This window comes from Lampris incognitus, chromosome 3 (assembly GCF_029633865.1).
Source record: "Lampris incognitus isolate fLamInc1 chromosome 3, fLamInc1.hap2, whole genome shotgun sequence".
Lineage (NCBI taxonomy): Eukaryota > Metazoa > Chordata > Actinopteri > Lampriformes > Lampridae > Lampris > Lampris incognitus.
The window spans coordinates 5873103-5897464 of record NC_079213.1 but is presented as its reverse complement, the minus strand read 5'-3'; the positions used below and the strand labels follow the sequence as shown (position 1 = coordinate 5897464).

At 46.1% G+C, this 24362-nt stretch overlaps 1 protein-coding gene across 1 annotated transcript in view; it reads left to right on the top strand.

Annotated features, from left to right (window-relative positions):
* Positions 1-23490, top strand: part of ttll12 (tubulin tyrosine ligase-like family, member 12) — a 34760-nt gene extending 11270 nt beyond the window's left edge. Inside the window, exons 8-14 of the mRNA XM_056277629.1 lie at positions 2015-2209; positions 6727-6838; positions 13532-13683; positions 17462-17543; positions 18431-18499; positions 18722-18860; positions 23112-23490. Coding sequence (XP_056133604.1) covers positions 2015-2209; positions 6727-6838; positions 13532-13683; positions 17462-17543; positions 18431-18499; positions 18722-18860; positions 23112-23263 — 901 coding nt within the window. The 3' untranslated portion in view covers positions 23264-23490. The remainder of the gene's footprint in view (positions 1-2014; positions 2210-6726; positions 6839-13531; positions 13684-17461; positions 17544-18430; positions 18500-18721; positions 18861-23111) is intronic.
* Positions 23491-24362: the final 872 nt, after the last annotated feature.

The following is a 24362-nucleotide window of genomic DNA, read 5'->3' as shown; positions in this document are numbered from 1 at the left end:
TTGGGAGGAAGGGATGTCCTCTTTGGGAAGAAGGGATATAAGGAAGGGCTGTCCTCTTTGGGAAGAAGGGATATAAGGAAGGGCTGTCCTCTTTGGGAAGAAGGGATATAAGGAAGGGATGTCCTCTTTGGGAAGAAGGGATATAAGGAAGGGATGTCCTCTTTGGGAAGAAGGGATATAAGGAAGGGATGTCGTCTTTGGGAAGAAGGGATATAAGGAAGGGCTGTCCTCTTTGGGAAGAAGGGATATAAGGAAGGGATGTCGTCTTTGGGAGGAAGGGATGTCCTCTTTGGGAAGAAGGGATATAAGGAAGGGATGTCCTCTTTGGGAAGAAGGGATATAAGGAAGGGATGTCCTCTTTGGGAAGAAGGGATATAAGGAAGGGATGTCGTCTTTGGGAGGAAGGGATATAAGGAAGGGATGTCCTCTTTGGGAAGAAGGGATATCAGGAAGGGCTGTCCTCTGTGTGTTTGAGAATAAGGGGCGATAACCCATGAGATGTTCTGCTTGTATTCTCCATATTGTACAATACTCATTATCTTTTGTCATCAACCATTGGTGTTGTGTGTAATTACTTCTGAGTCTTGAGTGTTTGCAGGAAATTTCCACGACAACACACACACACGCGTGCACAAAAAGACATATAAACATATACTAAAACACAGAGACGCACGCATATACACACAGAAGTACAAAAATATGGGTTGTTCGGGTGGCATAGTGGTCTATTCCGTTGCTTACCAACACGTGGGTTGCCAGTTCGAATCCCTGTGTTGCCTCCGGCTTGACTGGGCGTCCCTACAGACACAATTGGCCATGTCTGCGGGTGGGAAGCCGGATGTGGGTACGTGTCCTGGTCGCTGCACTAGCGCCTCCTCTGGTCGGTCGGGTCCATGATGCTCCAAGATCCTCTAAAAAGATCTCCCCGACCAGTCCGCGGTGGTGTAGCGGTCTAAGCATCGGCTCTGTGTCGATGCCCGGTCCCGTCAGATCCGACTATGGCCGGACTCGACGAAGCAGCAATATTGGCAACGCTGTCTTCGGGAGGGGGGCGGAGTCGGCTTGTGTTCGTCACGTGAACGCGTCTCTGTGTGTGTCGGAAAAAGCAGTGGTTCGGCCTGGAGTCGCCTCGTCACGAAAGTGGCGAGGCGTCTCCTTCGAGACTGCCGGCCGGAGAGACGCAGTTGGCGAACGCATGCAGTACGAGGGTGGGTGTTTGAAATAAAAATAGGGATCGATTGGCCACTAAATTGGGAGAAAAAAGGGAAAAATCAGAAATAAATTTTTTTAAACGCTCTCCCCGAGAGGTAGGACATGAACCAGCGGAGGGCAGATCCTGAGATACCAAGCTCAGTGAGTGTGGCGAGGAGGATTTGGTGGTTAACCGACTGACAGAGCTATAGCAGCAGTAAAGCTGAGGACTGACCAGCAGCTCTGGCCCAACACAGTGGTTCTGTTACCGACAGGGGCGCAGTCTCGGTAGAGTGACCCCGCTTAAAGCCACACTGACTCGGCTCATACAGATCATTCTCACAAAGGAATCGGGAGACTTGGTTTGAAAGAAAGGGTAGGAGGGAAACCGGTCCGTACTTTTGGGCCTTGGCTGGGTTGAGTGTGGGTTGCTCGAGCGGCAGGGTGACCCCAGGGTGACCCCAGCTTGCTTCATCTGGTAATGGAACAGGAAGGGTGGCGAGGCCGCAGCTTGACAACAGTCCACTATTCAGAACTAACTGATTGCAGAATGCTTTAACTGACCAATCAGAACCGAGTATTCAACGTAGCCGTGTAATACCGTTGTTTATTTACTTCTCCTGAATGCAAAGCAGTCGATAATTGATAAACAGACCACCCAACACATTGCTGAGTGGCTGAAAACCGCGGTTTTCCGGTCGGTATTAGTGAGTTAAACCAACTCGTCGATCCTCAGGATTGTAGCTTTTACATAAGCATTTGTCTTCATCCCACGATGAACATTATTTAAAAAAAAACTGTTTCCTGTTGTGCCCTCTAACAGGAAGCTGAGCGAAGAGCGACCTCATGTGATGGTGAACCAGTTTCCTTGCGAGACCATCGTTACAGTGAAGGACTGCCTGTCCGCGGTGTCCCGGAGAGCTCAGGGGGGCCGGGGGGCCGAGTGGCTCCCACAGACGTTCAACCTGCAAACAGAGCTGCCCCAGTTCATCAGACATTACCAGCAGAGACGAGAGAGGTGGGAGTCTGGGAGAGACGGGTTTACTTAAGAAAACCACTTCTTCGTTTCGCTGTTCCTTTTTTCATGGGAGGGTATCACCTCAAAGGGTCCCCCCGTCATAGGCAAGGCGCTATGCCTCTTTACTGAGTGCTGACCTTTGGCCTTGTGAACATGAACAGGTATACGCCGACACAACCGCATTTCATTTCATAGATATTGTTGAAGAAATGAATCCCAAACCGAATGTCTCGGACTTGGGAGGAAATGACTCGCAGTTGTTTTTAGTGAAACCTTTACCATGCATGGGAGGGAGTGACTACAAGATCCCTCTCAACCCTCTCTCTGACTAGACGTTCCTCTTTCTGCTTAAAGACCATTAGTGTTGTCACAGAAAGTTGAATCAGGTCATCTGGACACGTTTATTGACAGACACATTTCATAACTCATCTAAGTGACCTCCCCACCCTTATCAACAATGCAGTGGAGACTGAAGAAGTCACTTATGAATGAGATGGATGTAGGGAGGATATGGAGGAATCTGAGAGGGAAGTGGAACAGTGTTGAATGTGAAAATTTTGATTTTTTTTTAATATTAAGGCACAATAAGGTGTTCAATAATTTAATAATTAGTAAGTTTGATGCGACTGTGAAGAAAGAGTGTGATGTGTGTGGTGTGGGAGTGGAAACATTTATCAGGAATCAGGAACACTATTTGTCATTTCACTTCATGTACTTGCGCACATGAAATGAAATGAAATATAATTTCCCTCAGCCCACAGCAGTGCAACACAAAGACAAAAACACATAATCCAGAAACGACAAGAACACATATATATCCAAACAAGAACCCATATATCCAAACAAGAACACATATATCCAAACTGAGAACACATATATCCAAACTAAGAACACATATATCCAAACAAGAACACATATATCCAAACTAAGAGCACATATATCCAAACTAAACCCATAAATCCAAACTAAGAACACATATTTCCAAACTAAACACATATATCCAAACTAAGAACACATATATCCAAACTAGAACACATATATCCAAACTAAGAACACATATATCCAAACTAAGAACACATATATCCAAACTAGAACACATATATCCAAACTAAGAACATATATATCCAAACTAAGAACACATATGTCCAAACTAAGAACACATATATCCAAACTAAGAACACATATATCCAAACTAAGAACACATATATCCAAACTAAGAACATATATATCCAAACTAAGAACACATATATCCAAACTGGAACACATATATCCAAACAAGAACACATATATCCAAACTAAGAACATATATATCAAAACTAAGAACACATATATCCAAACTAGACACATATATCCAAACTAAGAACACATATATCCAAACTAAGAACACATTTATCCAAACTAAGAACACATATACATATATCCAAACTAGAACATATATATCCAAACTAAGAACACATAGTATATCCAAACTAAACACATGTATCCAAACTAAGAACACATATATCCAAACAAGAACACATATATCCAAACTAGAACACATATATCCAAACTAAGAACATATATATCCAAACTAAGAACACATATATCCAAACTAAGAACACATAAGTATATCCAAACTAAGAACACATATATCCAAACTAAGAACACATATATCCAAACTTGAACACATATATCCAAACTAAGAACACATATATCCAAACTAAGAACATATATATCCAAACTAAGAACACATATATCCAAACTAGACACATATATCCAAACAAAGAACACATATATCCAAACTAAGAACACATTTATCCAAACTAAGAACACATATACATATATCCAAACTAGAACATATATATCCAAACTAAGAACACATAGTATATCCAAACTAAACACATGTATCCAAACTAAGAACACATATATCCAAACAAGAACACATATATCCAAACTAAGAACACATAGTGTATCCAAACTAAACACATATATCCAAACTAAGAACACATATACATATATCCAAACTAGAACATATATATCCAAACTAAGAACACATAGTATATCCAAACTAAACACATATATCCAAACTAAGAACACATATATCCAAACAAGAACACATATATCCAAACTAAGAACACATAGTGTATCCAAACTAAACACATATATCCAAACTAAGAACACATATATCCAAACAAGAATACATATATCCAAACTAAGAACACATATATCCAAACAAGAACACATATATCCAAACTAAACACATATATCCAAACTAAGCAACAACACAAAAAAAAAATCACTGTCCAAGAGAACGAATGCCAGCCAGGATGACTATCAGGACTGCCAGTCTGCATGGGCTAGCAATTAGCTTAGCCTGCCCCGCTTCTGCGTCCTGTCGGACCGCCCTCGGTGTTTCCTCTTTGGGCACCACTCCAGGCAGGGCCATGGTCCTTGGGGCCACCAGACGCAGCAGACCAGGCTCCCTTAGCCCAGTGGTTCTCAACCTTTTTGGGGTCCTGGACCCCCTGCGTATTTTTGATCTACCCTGAGGACCCCTCCACCTGATCTTGGGGGAGGGGGTTGCAATTTGATAGAAACAGTAGAAACTGCATTTTAAAGTGCATTATAGCATTTATTCACTCTTTGGGGCAAAAATAAGAGCTTTCAGTTGTAACTTAGATATAGTTAACAAAACAGAATTCTTATGCAGTAACTTTCAGATATATGTAACAAAACAGAATATGTATTCAGTAACTTTCAGATATATGTAACAAAACAGAATATGTATTCAGTAACTTTCAGATATATGTAACAAAACAGAATATGTATTCAGTAACTTTCAGATAAATGTAACAACAGAATTCTTATGCAGTAACTTTTAACAATGCAAACAGGAGCGAGATCTCTTATTAAAATACAACAAATTACACTTGTGAAACAGATGTAATTAGAGAAAAAAGTCCTGTTACCCTTTATAGTTTAGGTAGATAAAGGTCTCAGTCACATTTGAGTAAAATAATCCTATTTCTATAAATGTCATAGGATCTTTTTTTTAAAGATATTTTATTTTCACGGACCCCTTGCAATTACACCACGGACCACTAGGGGTCCGCGGGCCCCCGGTTGAGAAACACTGTGCTAAATGATACTGCAAATACCAGTAGTAGTCCAAACACAGAGGATTCAGGGACAGTTTTCCAGTATTATCAGACTTTATTAATGCTTTACACAGTAAACATAGATAACCCCCCCCCCCCCGACAGCACTCTTCTTTCATAGTAAGCAGGTGTGCGCCCCGTGAGGGGGGACTATAGGGCGATTGTCTGTTCTCCTCCTCCTTATCTCATCTTTTCCAGCTCGCATGATCCCACCAAGGCCGTCTCTCCAACTTACTGTGTGGAGACGCAGCTGCTCAGGGAGTTTCTCATACATCCGTCTGCTATCAGCCAGCAGTCAACAATAGGCCTTTATTTGCTCACATGGAGAACACTGCCTTTGCTCTGGTACACATGAACTGTAACCGTCTATCTAAGCAATGCAGACTAAAGTTAAAACAGCTGGTATACGAGGTCGTCATGGTCAGAGATGGAAAGTAAGCACACATCACATATGTTGATATGGCAGTTTGCCTTCACAGAGGTCATTCCAGATGTCCTCAGCATAATGACCTTGACCATCCTCCAACAGTGTGAAGAAGAAACTGTAACGGGGGCCCCACTTGCAGAGTACGGGCCATGCATTGTTCAAGTCGGGGCCCACCCGGGTGTACATAATCAAACACGGGAACTCTCTCTGTGTCGCAGTAAGCCGGCTCGGGCCGACCAGAATCAGAAACTCTTTTATTGCCCTGTGCATTGCATGCACTAGCAACTTAGCTTGGCACTGTTTTTACAATTAAGAATGTGAGAAAAATGCTATCTTAAATTTTTTAAAAGTCTGTGTGTGTGTGGGCCCTGTGTGATGGCCTGGTGGTCTGTCCAGGGTGTCTCCCCACCTGCCGCTCAGTGACTGCTGGGATGGGCTCCAGCATCCCCGTGACCCTGAGAGCAGGATAAGCGGTGTGGATAATGGATGGATGGATGGATAATATAATATAACATAATAAAAAGCATCAGGCATCCTTCATGGATGCTGCCACGGAGCGGCCATGACAAGACAGAAGTCAGAGAGGATTCACTGTCCTTACACTAGACAGACTTTGTGTTTAAGGTCATAAATCTATAAATACCTTTCCTAATCAGGTAGTTTTGAGCTGATAACATGTTGCCATCACTCTCGCGGGTTAAAAGTGAAAATAATACCACACTGTACGGCCCTGGTGTGACCGCATCATATGCATTTTAAGGAAGACAGTCTAAGCTGTGGTTTAAAACAGGTAAAATATGACCAAGGTAAAATACACGTTACAATCAGACAGAACTATTCAATATTGTGTAGCCTTGAAAAACTCAGTGTCCCCATGGATGTCGAAATCTGTCTCCCCTTAACTCTGTGTGTGTGTGTGTGTGTGTGTGTGTGTGTGTGTGTGTGTTTTACAGGGGTGAAGACAACCACTGGATCTGCAAACCGTGGAACCTGGCTCGTGGATTGGACACACACATCACCAACAATCTGGACTACATCATCAGGCAGAGAGAGAGCATACCAAAGGTACTAACACTCACACACAATATTGTGTTACCTCCGGCTTGGTCGGGCGTCCCTACAGACACAATTGGCCATGTCTGCGGGTGGGAAGCCGGATGTGGGTGTGTGTGTCCTGGTTGCTGCACTAGCGCCTCCTCTGGTCGGTCGGGGCATCTGTTCGGGGGCAGGGTGAACTGGGGGGGAATAGCGTGATCCTCCCACGCGCTACGTCCCCCTGGTGAAACTCCTCACTGTCAGGTGAAAAGAAGCAGCTGGTGACTCCACATGTATGGGAGGAGGCATGTGGTAGTCTGCAGCCCTCCCCGGATCAGCAGAGGGGGCGGAGCAGAGACCGGGAGGGTTTGGAAGAGGAATGGGGTAATTGGCCGGGTATGATCGGGGGACAAATCCAAAAATAAATAAATAAATGTTTCGTTTCCTCCCACAGTCCAAAGACATGTAGGTCAGGTGAATCGGCCATATTAAATTGTCCCTAGGTGTGGGGGGGGGGGGCGTTGTGTGATGGTCTGGCGGCCTGTCCAGGGTGTCTCCCCGCCTGCCACCCAGTGACTGCTGGGATAGACTCCAGCATCCCCGTGACCCTGAGAGCAGGATAAGCGGCTTGGATAATGGATGGAATGTTGCAAAACATCCAGACATGTGTGGTGTATCTGTGTGTAAAATATGCAGCTCCTTGCTGGAGGACAGAGACCAAGACAGCTGTGGCCTTGACGTCTGCGGGGGTGTTAACACATCCCCTCTCCTCCTCGCCATCGTTCCTCCATATTATCAAGGATGATAAACGTTGCAGCCAGACGAACTGACTCGAGCTTCTTTGATTTCGGGTGTAACGTTCTCCAGTCCGACCTTGGACAGGGAGGACACAAGCAATCTAGATTCCCAAACAGGATGTTGTTTGAACTAAATCCCAGTTTAACTAACGAGAAGCTGCGTAGGGTTTCACCTGAAACAACATGTCTGATGGATTTGAAGACTCTCCACGACCCACTATCTAACTCTTGAGCCTCACTTTTGACAAGTTTATCCTTTTTTTCTGTTTTTACAGCATGTTTTTTTATATGTATACATATAAAGATATGTATATGTGTGTGTGTGTCTTATATATATATATATATATGTATATATATATATGTATATATATATACTTTATTTATTGGGTTTTGCAAAAAATACAATTGTGTCATCAGAGCATTTATAGAGTAAAAAAGTATATATTCCTTCTAGAAAGAGATATTATTAAAAAAAAGTGTCAGCTGACTTATTGCTAAACACCACAACAACTTACAGAAACTAAAAAAAAAACAAACAAACATAACACAACCATAAACAAACAAAAAAGAAATAAAAAATGATATTGAAAACAAAACATCAGTCAGCTAATAATAATAAACTGTCAGTAACAGACACCAATAGTCGGTGCAGCAGCATATCACATCACAACAAACTCAATATTAATGCCCCTCTAAACGCAAAAGCTGCTTCAATCAGGGATAAATGGGAAATTCATTTTCTGAACAAATTGAAAGAATAGATCCCATATTTTCCCAACTTTATTGGAGGAGCCACTTAATGAAGATCTGAAATTTTTCCGATCTAAGAAAGTAGAGGATGTCTCTTATCCAGTGGGTGTGAGAAGGAGCTACAGCTGATTTCCACTCGGTCGGGATTATATTACATTACATTACAGTCATTTAGTCGACGCTTTTATCCAAAGCGACTTACAATAAGTGCATTTAACGTAGGAAATCAGGAGAACTACTAGTCATCAGAGGTCATAAGTGCATCTAAACAAGCATCCAAGAGCAAAACCAGTGCTAAAGTAAAAGTGCAAGAAAGAGTTTTTTTTTAATGAGTGAATACAATAAGTGCTAAGAACATGTAACAGGGTAGTAGTTCTTGAAGAGGTGAGTTTTCAACCTGTGCTGAAAGATGGGCAGCGACTCAGCTGTCCTGACATCAGTGGGGAGTTCATTCCACCATTGCTGCGTCCATTCAAGCAAGCAGCAATGCGTGTCTCTACTTGTGTGTCAGAGGGAGGAAAGGACAAGATCAGCTGGGTGTCATCGGCATAACAATGGTGAGAGAAGTCATGCGAGCGAATAACAGAACCCAGGGATGTCGTGTACAGGTAGAAAAGGAGAAGACCCAGAACCGAACCCTGTGGAACGCCTGTAGTCAGTCTGCGAGGCTCCGTCATAGATCCCCTCCATGTCACCTGGTAGGAGCGAGCCTGTGACACCCAGCCCCTCAAGGGTAGAAAGGAGGATCTGGTGGTTCACTGTGTCGAACACAACTGGCAGGTCCAGGAGTATCAGGACAGTGGAGAGATTAATCCTCTAGCCCAGCGGTCGGGAACCTATGGCTCGCGAGCCATATATGGCTCTTCCGGTGACGGCATATGGCTCCCAGACAATTTTGAGTTGAAAAAAAATTTTTTTTCAAAAAAATCAGTTTGGAACTGATTTTAAAATACTTGTGATATTTCTTAATAATACTGTGTCATTTTAAAGTAAACAGAAATTAGTTTTGAAGATAAATTTCACGGGTCACAGGTCACCCGTGGGTCGGGTCGGGAACCAATGGCTCGCGAGCATGTCCGGGTCATTGTAAAGGTGAAGAAATCAATTTTATCAGATAGCCAACTAGTTTATCCGCTTCAACCCTTGTAACGGAAAAGATGGCGAAAAGAAAAAAGACGATGATTACCGTGCATTCCAGGCTGCGTGCACAGAGGAATTTGCATTTGTGGAGAGAGCAGGATCTGCGGTATGTCTAATATGCAATGATAAAATTGCATCGATGAAACGGTCAAATATAAAGCGGCACTTCGATACGCACCATGCTTCATTTGCATCGAAATATCCAGCGGGGGACAGCAGGAAAAGGGCATGCGAGGAGCTACAGCGGAGAGTGCAGACGAGTCAGCAGCAACTACGTGTGTGGACCAAGCAAGGTGACGGGAATTCCGCTAGCTTTGCGGGGGCTTTGGCAATAGTAAGGAATGGAAAGTCATTCACAGATGGCGAGTATGCCAAAACATTCATGCTTGATGTGGCCAATGAACTGTTTGATGACTTCCCAAATAAAGACAAGATAATCAAACGAATAAAAGACATGCCCCTGTCAGCAAGAACTGTGCACGATCGTAGCATCATGATGGCAAATCAAGTCGAGGAAACACAAATTAAGGACATAAACGCCGGGACATACTTTTCTCTCGCGTTAGATGAGTCAACAGATGTTAGCCATCTATCTCAGTGCAGTATCATTGCCAGGTATGCTGCAGGTGACACACTGCGTGAGGAAAGCTTGGCTGTTTTGCCAATGAAAGGGACAACAAGAGGAGAGGATTTATTCATGTCTTTCATGGAGTTTGCTAAAGAAAAAAAACTACCGATGGATAAACTTATTTCTGTCTGTACTGATGGTGCACCCTGTATGTTGGGGAAGAACAAAGGATTTGTAGCGCTTCTCCGTGAACATGAAAAGAGAGCCATCCTAAGTTTTCATTGCATCCTGCACCAGGAGGCGCTTTGCGCTAGGAGCTTGGTGAGGTGATGTCTCTGGTCATTCGAGTGGTCAACTTTATTGTTGCCCGAGCTTTAAATGATCGCCAGTTTAAAGCTCTGTTAGAAGAAGTTGGGAATCATTATCCCGGTCTGCTTTTACACAGCAACGTGCGTTGGTTGTCAAGGGGGAAGGTGCTCAGCCGTTTTGCAGCTTGCCTGAGTGAAATCCGGACTTTTCTTGAAATGAAAGGCGTCAAGCATCCTGAGCTAGACAACACTGACTGGCTCCTGCAGTTTCACTATCTCGTGGACATAACTGGCCATCTGAACCAGCTCAATGTGAAAATGCAAGGTATTGGAAATACAATCTCATCCCTTCAACAAGCAGTGTTTGCATTTGAAAGCAAGCTGGAAGTCTTTCTCAGGGACATTGAAACAGGTCGTCTTCTGCACTTTGAAAGACTGCAACAATTTAGAGATGCATGCTTAGAAAGTGACTCCACTCAACATCTGGATCTCCAGCAGCTAGCTGGCTTTACGTTCAATCTCCTGCAGTCATTCAAAGCACGTTTTGGAGAATTTCGTGCGCGCACTGGTCTTTTCAAGTTCATCACTCATCCACATGAGTGTGCAGTGGACAAAATCGACCTGACATGCATCCCCGGGGTCTCTATCGGAGACTTTGAGCTGGAAGTTGCTGACCTGAAGGCATCAGACATGTGGATGAGTAAGTTCAAGTCACTTAATGGAGAGTTGGAAAGTCTTGCGCGACAGCGAGCAGAGCTGGCGAGGGAACACAAGTGGACAGAAATTAAAAATCTTCAACCTGAAGACCAGCTGATTCTTAAAACTTGGAACGAACTTCCTGTGACATACCACACAATGCAGCGTGTGAGTATTGCCGTATTGACCATGTTTGGCTCTACATATGCATGTGAACAGTCTTTCTCGCATATGAGGAACATTAAGACCAACCTACGCTCACGTTTAACTGATGGAAGCCTCAACGCCTGCATGAAGCTCAACCTCACCACGTATGAACCAGACTACAAGGCCATCAGCAAAACCATGCAGCACCAGAAGTCGCATTAAAAGTAAGACATATTTAATTTATTATACGTTAAAAATACTATATGGCTCTCAATGAAATATATTTAGAAATATTTGGCTTTTATGGCTCTCCCAGTCAAAAAGGTTCCCGACCCCTGCTCTAGCCAGTAGGGGGACAAAAGCTAAAACTTCTTTTTTGGATTTACAGAGGGAAGGTGATGGGGGGGGGGGGTACACCCCAAACAAAACACTGAGAGCATTTGGTTCTATTTTTCCCCCCAATTATCTTTGATAGGGAGAGAGAGTCAGCCCCTCCAAGTCTGAGGCCATGGTTCTCTACTGGAAAATGGTGGATTGCTCCTTCCGAGTTGGGGATGAGTTGCTGCCTCAAGTGAAGGAGTTCAAGTATCTTGGGGTGTTGGTCACAAGTGAGGTTAGGATGGAGCGGGAGATTGACAGGCAGATTGGTGCAGCATCAACAGTAATGTGGACATTGTACCGGACAATTGTGGTGAAGAGGAAGCTGAGCCAGAAGGCAAAGCTCTCAATTTACCAGAAAATCTTTGTTCCAACCCTCACCTATGGTCATGAGCTTTGGCTAGTGACCGAAAGGGTGAGATCGCAGATACAAGCGACTGAAATGAGTTTCCTCTGTAGAGAGTCTGGGCTCAGCCTTAGAGATAGGGTGAGGAGCTCGGACATCCGGAGGGAGCTCTGAGTAGAGCCGCTGCTCCTTCGCATCAAAAGGAGCCAGTTGAGGTGGTTCGGGCATCTGATTAGGATACCTCCTAGGCGCCTTCCTTTGGAGGTTTTCTGAGCACATCCAACTGGGAAGAGACTCCGGGGTAGACCCAGAACTCGCTGGAGGGACTGCATGTCCAATCTAGCCTGAGAACTCCTTGGGATCCCCCAGGAGGAGCTGGAGGGCGTTGCTGGGGAGAGGGAGGTCTGGAGTGCCCTACTTAACTTGCTGCCACTCCGGAGAAGCGGCTGAAGATGAATGAATGAATGTCTCTGATAGGGTATTGAAAACCTCTGTCCAGTGTAATTATGTAGGGATGGGCAAAGAAAAACCTGTATGAGGTTTGCAGGGGATCGCTGACACCCATCACATGCCGGTGATACACCGTCATTGATCTTAGACAACCGAGTCTTACTGTAGTAAGTATGGTGTACCACTTCACATACAGCTCTTTTCAAAACCGTAGCACCGATCTTACAAAGTTCTTACAAAGCTGCTAAACAGTCGGGTAAAACGATTGAAATACAAAATTAAAACGGACTGAACAATTAGGAGGCTGGAGGCCTCCTAATTGTTGGTGAAACTCCTCACTGTCAGGGGAAACTCCTCACTGTCAGGGGAAAAGAAGCGGCTGGTGACCCCACATGTATCGGAGGAGGCATGTGGTAGTCTGCAGCCCTCCCCGGATTGGCGGAGAGGGTGGAGCAGCGACTGGGACGGCTCGGAAGAGTGGGGTAATTGGGCAAGTACAATTGGGAGAAAAATCCCCCCCAAAAAATGAATTCTGATGTAATAAAGATTAAAACCAAAAAATATGAAAAGCTTGCAAATACAAATGCATTTTAAGATGTGGTTTTTAAGAGACGATACCCACTACCCTTCCCCTCGTTACACAAGAGCCATCAAGACCTGGAGGCTTTGGAATGACACACACACACACACACACTCATGAAAGATCATGCACACTCCCAAAGGTACCTCAGATCTTTCATCATCATTTATGCCCCTTTTCCACTACGTGGTACCGGCTCAACTCTGCTCAACTGGACTGGACCGGACTGGACTGGACTCGCTTCTGTGTCATTTTCCATGACCATGACCAATCAGATGTCTGCATTGACTTTGGTACCCGCTCCAGTTTTTTTTGGAACCTCGACAAAGGTGGTACCAGAACAGTGGTAACAGTTACCAAAATACCGGTACTTTCCAGTAACGGAAAACGAAAACAGGGTGAGTCAAGCTGAGCCGAGCTGGTACCATATAGTGGAAAAGGGGCATTAGATTTCTTCATAGTTCAGTTGTGACATAGCTCGTACTCAACCAAACACACTGTCCTGCAGCCCACCCGCCTCCCCCTCAGACCAGTCACCACCTTATTGTGTGTGTGTTTTCCAGGTGGTGTGCAAGTACCTTGAGGATCCAGTGCTGTTCCAAAGGGAGGAAGTGGGGTTGGTGAAGTTCGACATCCGCTACATGCTGATGCTTCGCTCTGTCCAGCCTCTGCGCCTCTATGCCTATGATGTGTTCTGGCTACGCTTTGCCAACAGGTTAGCGCACACACACACACACACACACGCACACACACACACACACACACACACACACACACACATTCACACAATTTTGTTTTTCTTCTGGATTATTCCCCGTTTTTCTCCCTGATTGTACCCGGCCAATTACCCCACTCTTCTGAGCCGTCCCGGTCGCTGCTCCACCCCCTCTGCTGATCTGGGGGAGGGCTGCAGACTACCACATGCCTCCTCCAACACATGTGGAGTCACCAGCCGCTTCTTTTCACCTGACAGTGAGGAGTTTCACCAGGGGGACGTAGCGAGTGGAAGGATCACACTATTCCCCCCTTCCCCCCGAACAGACGCTCCGACCGACCAGAGGAGGCGCTAGTGCAGTGACCTGGACACATACCCACATCCGGCTTCCCACTTGCAGACACGGCCAATTGTGTCTGTAGGGATGCCAGACCAAGCCGGAGGTAACAAGGGGATTTGAACTGGCGATCCCTGTATTGGTAGGCAACGGAATAGACCGCCACGCCACCTGGGTGCCCCCACACACACAGTTTTGAGATCCGTTGCTGCCCGTCACTTGACCCACCCTCCCCCTTTCATCTTTCCCCCACCTTTCCAGTTTACCTGTCAATCAAAGCTCACACACCCACCGTCCCCCTCCTATACCTGTGTAGTTATCATTGGCCACAGTTACCATGGAGACGTTTGATATATATATATATATATATATATACACAGTGAAGACAATCATGAACAAGTGGAGAAAATCTGGCACAATAGTGACGTTACCAAGAACAGGACGTCCCTCCAAAATTGATGAGAAAACTGGTCAGGGAGTCTGCCAAGAGGTCGTGAAGGCAGTCTGTCTGCCATGTAACCATATATGGTGTGTGCTTACATTTACTCTTTGACCCTGTATGATCTATACTATATGTTTAACTTTCATATGTATTGACTGGATTGGTGTTTAAAGCTCATGTGTAGCAGAACAAAGGTAGTGTGATAAAGCGTTTTCTCCTATGAACTAATACTGAACTATAGTTACCTGTTAGCTGATACTGTCCAAAGTAATGGGGAGTGCAGAAGAGAGGTGAAGAAGAGAGTGCAGGCAGGGTGGAGTGGGTGGAGAAGAGTGTCAGGAGTGATGTGTGACAGAATGGTACCAGCAAGAGTTAAAGGGAAGGTTTACAAGATGGTAGTGAGACCAGCTATGTTATATGGTTTGGAGACAGTGGCAGTGATGAAAAGACAGGAGGTGGAGCTGGAGGTGGCAGAGATGAAGATGATAAGATTTTCATTGGGAGTAACGAAGAAGGACAGGATTAGGAACGAGTATATTAGAGGGACAGTTTGGGGACAAAGCAAGAGAGGCAAGATTGAGATGGTTTGGACATGTGTGGAGGAGAGATGCTGGGTATATTGGGAGAAGGATGCTGAATATGGAGCTGCCAGGGAAGAGGAGAAGAGGAAGGCCAAAGAGGAGATTTATGGATGTGATGAGGGAGGACATGCAGGTGGCTGGTGTGACAGAGGAAGATGCAGAGGACAGGAAGAGATGGAGACAGATGATCCGCTGTGGCGCCCCCTAACGGGGGCAGCTGAAAGTAGTAGTAATAGTAGTGGTGGTAGTTAACTGTTAGCTGATAGCAGCTAACAGCTGATAGTATGGGAAGCTCATTTGAGCGTAACGATGTCTGAAGGAACGGCCCTGGAGAATCACGAGCTGGAAGATCAGGACGAGGGGAGACCTGACCTATCAGCTCTTTAAGCAAGTTCTGTTATCCACTGGGATGACGGTCCAGCAATGACGAGGAGCCACTTCCTCCAAACAGGCTACACTCTTACCGTATTCCATCCATCCATCATCTGAACCGCTCATCCTGCTCTCGGGGTCGCGGGGACACTGGAGCCTATCCCAGCAGTCATTGGGCCGCAGGCGGAGAGACACCCTGGACAGGCCGGCAGGCCATCACACAGTGCCCACACACACACACACACATTGATACCTAGGGACAAGTTAGTAACGCCGGTTCAGCTGACCTACATGTCTTTGGACCGTTGTCACTCTTCAGTATGTTCATGAACAGACACACAAAGCATAGGCACTCGTGCATGCCCTGGTCTCAGAGCACACTCCGTTTATACCTTGCAAGCCTAACACGCTTATCGTCAAGATCACGACGGTATGTACCCGGAGTGTCTCCCTAATCCTGGTTGGAAGACGTAGCGCGTCCTTATTGCTGGACTGTCATGCTAATGGATAACAGTTCATACTATGTCAGGCGTCCTCTCGTCCTTATCTTCCAGCTCGCAGCGCTCCAAGGACGTTCCTTCCGACATTGTTACGCTCCAACGAGCTTCCCACACAATTCCCCTGCTATCAGCGAACAGTTAGCTGTAGACCTTTATCAGTTCATATGAGCAGACAACCTCCAGAGCCCTACGTTTGTTCTGCGACACCTGAGCTTTAAGCGTCTGTCTGAGCAATATAAACTGAGGTTAAACAGTGTAGATCATACAGGGCCAAAGATTAAAAGTTAGCAAACGTACGTATATGATTACAAGACAGAAAAATGACCTTCACAATCCCCCCCCTCGTGATCACTTTTAATCAACAACACATCGCCCAAATAAAACATCAAATGAAATTAATGGCGGCACGGTGGCGCAGTGGTTAGCGCGGTCGCCTCACAGCAAGAAGGTCCTGGGTTCGAGCCCCGGGGTAGTCCGACCTTGGGGGTCGTCCTCTGTGTGGAGTTTGCATGTTCTCCCCGTGTCTGTGTGGGTTTCCTCCCACAGTCCAAAGACATGTAGGTCAGGTGACTCGGCCGTATTAAATTGTCCCTAGGTGTGAATGTGTGTGTGTGTGTGTGTGTGTGTGTGGGCCCTGTTATGGCCTGGCGGCCTGGCCAGGATCTCCCCCCCCCCCCCCCCCTGCCGCCCAATGACTGCTGGGATAGGCTCCAGCATCCCCGCGACCCCGAGAGCAGGATAAGCGGTTCGGATAATGGATGGATGGGTGAAGTTATGACAGTGGATATATGCATGCTGGGGACCATCTTACCTCACGCAGGATAACTGAGGGCTGTCTGTCAGCTGTCAGCCGACTGACATGCATCAGATTTACACCAACACACTGCATACAACCTCAGCAGTCAGACAGAACTCACGGTCATCCCATGTCCTCTGCAGCCAAACATCTCACCCCACTCTCTTTTTCTCGATTCCCCCTCCCCCCTTTTTTTCTCCCCAATTGTATCCGGCCAATTACCCCACTCTCCGAGCCGTCCCGGTCTCTGCTCCGCCCCCTCTGCTGATCCGGGGAGGGCTGCAGACTACCACATGCCTCCTCCGGTACACGTGGAGTCGCCAGCCGCTTCTTTTCACCGGACAGTGAGGAGTTTCACCTGGGGGATGTAGCGCGTGGGAGGATCACGCTATTCCCCCCAGTCCCCCCTCCCCCCAAACAGGCGCCCCGACCGACCAGAGGAGGCGCTAGTGCAGCGACCAGGACACATACCCACATCCGGCTTCCCACCCACAGACACGGTCAACTGTGTCTGTAGGGACGCCCGACCAAGCCGGAGGTAACACGAGGATTTGAACCGGCGATCCCCGTGTTGGTAGGCCACAGAATAGAGGGCTACACTACCCGGACGCCCTGTGTTAACATGACCGTACGAGTGTTTGCTAAGTTGCAGTTCAACAGCCACGGTGTCATGGCCTACATGTATTTTTCCAGAAGGGTGAATGCTTTGTTTCATCCCCTATCTTCTCTTGCTCTCTCTTTCTGAGCCAGACCGTTCTCCCTGGACCATTTTGATGATTACCAGAAGCACTTCACCGTGATGAACTATACAGAAGGCGTGGAGCTCAAACAGGTAATCAGTCGCGTGGGTACTTGTTAATGGTAACGATGATAGAGTCAGTGTAATTACTAATAAAGGAAAACTTATCACGTCCGTTCAACCCCGAGTAGTAGAAGAAGTCCCGAGGTGGCAAAACCTGACTGGCTTTTCCATAACCTAGACTTGGGAAGCTGCGTGGTCATACATATGAGGTTTAAGGTGCATATTTCGGACATTCATTTCTTTCCTTTTTTTGGTACCTCCGACAGTTTCTCACGAATCGTATGCGTGACGTTTTTGGAAGCAACATGCTGTCTCTTAAAACTCCCTCAATCAAACTCTAAACTGTGGTTTCTTAACTCCTCTAGAAAATCTCCTCTACTTTGCTTCCCTGTCTTACCACCTCCTTTTTCCCTTTCCCCTTTCTTTCTGCCGCCTTCCCTTACTGGTCTGACATCTGGCTTGTCTGTTAGACTGTGTCCATATTAGTCCGCCGATGTCCAAACAACGGGTTGAACGTTTTCCGTCCACACTAGCGTGTACAGATAGTTTTGGGGATGTTCTCCATCCACCTTGAAACGCCAGAAAAACAGAAAGACGTCTCGTTTATTGGGTGTGTGGAGGCCACTCGGGCCGGCAGCTTTCCACCAATCACATGACAGTCAAGCCAGCGTTTTGGAAAAGCTCCGTTTTTGCTGTCCACATGACAACATGAGGCTGGGATTTTCAAATTTGCCCACTTTGGGGAGCAGTTCCTAAAGGTGCACGGTTTTGGTTGTTGAATTCGCTGGCTAGAAATCTTGTCGTGCGGAAAGCACCAGGCTTTAACACCAGGAATTTACTGAATCGACGTGAAGCGTTATCTTTGAGATTGAAATTTGTTTGGATTTGACATGTCCTGACGAGTTGTTTGCTTCAAGGTCCACTACGATCAGTTCATCCCAATGTTTGAGGGCCAGTACCCACAGTATCCATGGAAGGAGGTGGAGGTGAGTTCAAGCTCGATTCTGGTTTCTCTCCCTGAAACCGCTCATGCACTTTGTTCTGAACAATTCTTGCTAGGGTTATCCTTCGCTTTTCACTTGCTCTTTTCCTTCATCTTTTTTTGTCGTCTATCTTCTCACCTTCATCTATCTCCTCACCCCACCCCCAACTCTGACTATCTTCTTTTTTTGTCTTCTCCCAATTTTTTTTTTTTTTTTGCTCCAAAGGAGGAGTTGTTTAAGGCATTTGGGGAGCTCTTCCAAGTAGCCTCTTCCCGACCGGCTCCATACGGTATCTGGCCTTACCCATCTTCTCGGGCCATCTATGCGGTTGACCTCATGCTGAAATGGGGTACAGGCCAAAACGGTGAGTCCCAGCAGAAAGCACATAGTCAGTCATCAGCAGCAGCACAAAGCTGTGAAGGTACAGGCAGCATTAAATCACACTGATCTAGAACTGCCGTTTTGAAGAAAATGTACAAATCTGGATTTCATTTTAGCTGGTTGTAATTTAACTTTAGGTATCAAATGGCAACATATAGATTATTGGTGTTTGCTTGAAATATATCATCAAAATTATAATCAGTCAGTTTTGTTAAGAGTAGCTAAACCCTTGAACATAGAGTAAGCACCGTAATTCACTGGACGGTGACACGTTTTTTTGTTTTTTTGGTTCTGTGCTCCAGCACTCTGAGTTTGAAAGGATACGATGACAGTGAGGTTGAAGTGCAGACTACCAGCTTTAATTTGAGGGTCTTTTCATCCATATCAGATAAACCGTTTAGAAATTCTAGAACCTTTTGTACATACCCCCCCCTCCCCATATTTGGGCATCAAAAGTATCGGACAGTTTAACATCATGTGCAGTAAATTAATCACTTTTCATATTTGGTTGCATATGTTTTGCATGCAATGACTGCTTGAAGTCTGCGCCGCGTAGACGTCACCAGATGCTGGGGGTCTTCCCTGGTGATGCTGTGCCAGGCCTGTACTGCAGCCATCTTCAGTTCCTGCTTGTTTCGGAGACTTTTTGTCCTCAGTCTCCTCTTCAGCATGTAAAATGCATGTTCAGTTGGATTCAGATCCGCTGATTGACTTGCCCAGTCAAGGATTTTCCACTTTTTGGTTTTATCTGAGCGGATAGAATATTTCTGTAGACTTCAGAATTCATTGCTCTACTTCTGTCTGCAGTCACATCATCGATGAAGACAAGTGGGCCCGTTCCCCTGGCCGCCATACAGGCCCAAGCCATAACACCTCCTCCACCATGTTTCATGGATGAGGTGGTATGCTTGAGATCATGGGCATTTCCTTCTTTTCGCCACACTTTCCTCTTTCCATCACTCTGGTACATGTTAATCTTTGTCTCATCTGTCCACAAGACTGTGTTCCAGAACTCCTGGACCTCTTTTAGGTGTTCTTCATAAAACTCTACTCTCGCCTTTCTGTTCTTCAGGTGTATCAGTGGTTTGCATCTTGTAGCGTACCTCTGTAGTCCTGCTGGCGTAGTCGTCTACGTATGGTAGACTTTATCACAGCTACACCCGCATCTAGGAGAGTGTGTTTGATCGGTTGGGCTGTTGTCAGGGGGGGGTTTCTTCACCATAGAGAGTATTCTCTGGTCATCCACTACAGTAGTCTTCATCGCTCTACCAGGTCTTTTGACATAATTGAGTTCACCAATTGTTTTTTTTTTCCTTCTCATTAATGATAAACCAAACTGATGACTTGGGCATGCCCAGGGTTTTTGCAGTGTTCCCGATTGAGTGATTTTCATTTCTGAGCCCACCACCCGCGGGGAGGAGCACTGGGTAGGGTACAATGCAGCCTGGGCAGCAGGCAAAGGCAGGGACCGGGGCGTGCCGACTTCCGGCATTGCAGACAGGTCCAGGACGACCAACTGGGAGGAGACCCCGGGGTGCACCCAGAACTCGCTGGAGGGACTACATGTCCAGTCTGGCCTGGGAACACCTTGGGATCCCCCAGGAGGAGCTGGAGGGTGTTGCTGGGGACAGGGACGTCTGGAGTGCCCTACTTAGCTTGCTGCCACCGTGAACCGACCCCAGAGGAGCAGCTGACGATGACAGATGAGAGAGCCTTATGATGGCCAGTTTAACATGCCTCGACACTGCTGTCTTCCTCATGTTGTCACACCAAAGGCAATTACAAAGTCTAGAATCAAGACTAGAAATCAGCAGTTCTCTTCTGTATTCACTAATGACACAAATGAATACACCTACCAAATGAAACACATCTGTGAAGCCAACTCAACAAATACTTGTAGTACCTTAAAACAGGGGGACCATGTAGAAAAGTTGCTGTCATTTCTAAATGGCTCATCTGATATGGATGAAAAGACCTTCAAATGAAAGCTTGATAGTCTGCACTTCAACCTCACTGTCATCGTCCATCCATCCATCCATCCATTATCCAAACCGCTTATCCTGCTCTCAGGGTCACAGGGATGCTGGAGCCTATCCCAGCAGTCATTGGGCGGCAGGCGGTGAGACACCCTGGACAGGCCGCCAGGCCCCTTTCAAACTCGAAGTGATAGCGCACGGAACCAAAATGACAAAAAATGTGCCACTGTCCCATGAATTGTGGCGCTCACTGTATAGTGAGTTTGCTGACATCTACATCTAGAAACCATGTAAAGGTTAAAAAAAAGGCTGGTCTTGGTACTCTAGGATGTTTGCATAGCAGGATAAACACAGCTGCAGATGATAACATATGTAGGTTTGCCAAAGAACCAACATTGACACTGCCATTGACGAATGTTAGCGCTGGTTCTGTTTCTGTCTCTCAATGCTTAGCATGTTTTTTCACCTGTAGATTCAAGCAAACTCACTAAAATTGTCTGGGTTTGGTTATTCCTTAAGTTAGCAGAATCAGAATCAAGTTTATTGGTCATGTAGGTTTGCACATACATGGAATTTGACTCTGGTTTCGTGGACAACACAACAGTCTTCAGATATATACACAAGGATTGACTTATACAGGCAAAATAAGAGGCGATAAAGTGCAATGGTGCAGCGAATATATCAGATTAGTTACACTGACAAGCCAAAACATTATGACCACCTCCCTAATATGCTGTTGGTCCTCCGTGTGCCGCCAAAACAGCGCCAACCCCACTGAGGCATGGACTCTGCAAGATCCTTGAAGATGTCCTGTGGTATCTGGCAGCAAAACATTAGCAGCGGATCCTTCAAGTCCCATAAGTTTCGCAACGTGGATCTGCCATGGATCGGATTTGTCAGTCCAGCACATCCCACAGATGCTCAGTTGGATCGAGATGTGGAGAATTTGGAGGCCAGGACAATACCTTAAACACTTCATCATGTTCTTCAAACCATTCCCGAGCAATCTGTGCAGTGTGGTGTGGGGGGGGGTGCATTATCCTGCTGAAAGAGGCCACTGCCATCGGGGAATCCCATTGCCATGAAGGGGTGTACCTGGTCTGCAACAGTGTTTAGATAGGTGGTACGTGTCAAATTGGCATCCACATGAATGGCTGGACCCATGGTGTCCCAGCAGAACGTTGTTCAGAGTGTCACACTCCATCCACTGGCTTGTAGTCTTCCCACAGTGCATCCTGTTGCCATCACTTCCCCAGGTAAATGGCACACACATACATGGCCAGCCACGTGATCTAAAAGAAAATTGGACTCATCAGGCCAGACAACCTTCTTTTACTGCTCCATGGTCCAGTTCCGATGCTCACATGCCCATTGTAGGCACTTTCAGCGGTGGGCAAGGGTCATCATGGGCACTCTGACCGGTATGCAGCCCCATACACTGCAGGGTGTGATGCACTGTGTGTTGTGACACATTCCTCCCTAAAATGTTCTGTGACTTGTGCCACAGTAGACCTTCGGTTGGTTCGGACCAGACGGAATAGCCTTCGTTGCCCTCGCGTATCGATGAGCCTTGGGTGCCCAACACCCTGTTGCCAGTTTGTGGTTTGTCCCTCCTCAAACCACTGTCAGTAAGTATTCACCACTACTGACTGGGAGCACCCCACAAGCCTTGCTGTTTCAGAGATGCTGTGACCCAATCATCTGGCCATAACAATTTGGCCCTTGTCAAACTTGCTCTGGTCTTTACTCATGCCCATTTCTCCTGCATCCAACACGATGACTACGAGAACTCGTTGTTCATCTACCAACTAATCTACCAAGACCTTGACATGTGCCCTTGTTTGGAGATGGTCAACATTATATGGTTCACCTGTGAGTGGTCACAATGTTTTTGCTCATCAGTGTATATCTTAATCAGAATTATAACTTGTCGATATTTATAATTTGAGGTCCCTCTTGTGTTTAAATGTTAGATTGGCCTGCCATAGTACACCAGTGTCCTAAACGTAGTCTTGTTGGCCACCATTGTGTCCTGTAAGGTAATAGCCCAGTGATTTTTCTGGCTGGCATTTACATTTCTCTTTATATCCCGGAAACAAGACACTCACTGATAAATAGATGATTTTATCTGACAGGGAATGAAGTTGGACAGGGTTTTAAATCCACACATCCCTTGTTTTGTCGAAGTGCCACCAAAGCACAATTCCTCCTAATTACATTTTATTTACCTAAATTGTGTTATTTCTGATCCTGGTCAGGTGAGCGGGTCATGAAGCCTCAGATTCTGGAGGTGAACTTCAGTCCAGACTGTGCCCGGGCCTGCCTGTACCATCCCTCCTTCTACAACCACATGTTTCAGACTCTCTTCCTCGACCAGGTCGAACACTGCCCGGTCACCAGGATCCTCTGACAAGCTTCACCTTGCCATGCGCTTTGGTTTCTTGAACATGGCAAGAATGCCCAAACCAGTCACCCCCCCCCCTCTCCGTTTACTGGATGCCCCCCACCCATTTCTCGCGTCTTGTTCTTCCAAAATGTACTTTTTATTTCGAGTGGGTGGTTTACGTCATCCAGTATGCTGCTGCATTCTCCTCTCTCTCTCTCTCTCTCTCTCTCTCTCTCTCTCTCTCTCTCTCTCTCTCTCTCTCTCTCTCTCTCTCTCTCTCTCTCTCTCTCTCTCTCTCTCTCTCACACATACACACTTGCTGTGAAATTTCTAATTTTTCTCTTCTGATTGCCCGACATGACCTGTCATGGTTTTTGTGTTTTGATTCTTTTATTGCTCAACTCTGATTTGGACGTGGGCAAGAAGTGTTTAGGGCTTGGTTTCTTCCATGACATCCAGCAAAATAAAAAAGTTTTTGAGAACGTAGCGTTTGAGCAATGTTCCTATGCGGACTGGAATGGATGAGAAGTATTTCGAGTGAAAGAGAAGTGAGCTTACAGGAAGAGGTGTTGGATGATTTCAGAAAATAAAAGCATTCCTCGGAAATATGCCTGGGGAAAGGCGGTTTCACAAGAAATGAGAACCACAATGCAAATGCAGACCTATGAGTCAGGGTATGGGGAAAAAGGGAGCAAATGGGAGTGTTTCAGATGAGACTGTGACGAGGAGGCGAGGATCAGGCGATATGCTGACGTTGAATTAGAGATCGGAGGGTTTTGAAGAAATCAAAGGAAAAGGGACACCAAGACTGAAAGGCTTGACAATTTTTACATTTTTCAATCCTTGCCTTTATTTTCCACCGTCTTTATGATAATTTTAATGTTATACCCCCCCCCTTTTCTCCCCAATTTACCCCACTCTTCCAAGCCGTCCCGGTCGTTTCTCCACCCCCTCTGCTTATCCGGGGAGGGCTGCAGACTACCACATGCCTCCTCCCATACATGTGGAGTCACCAGCCGCTTCTTTTCACCTGACAGTGAGGAGTTTCGCCAGGGGGATGTAGCGCATGGGAGGACCATGCTATTCCCCCCAGCCCCTCCGAACAGGCACCCCGACCGACCAG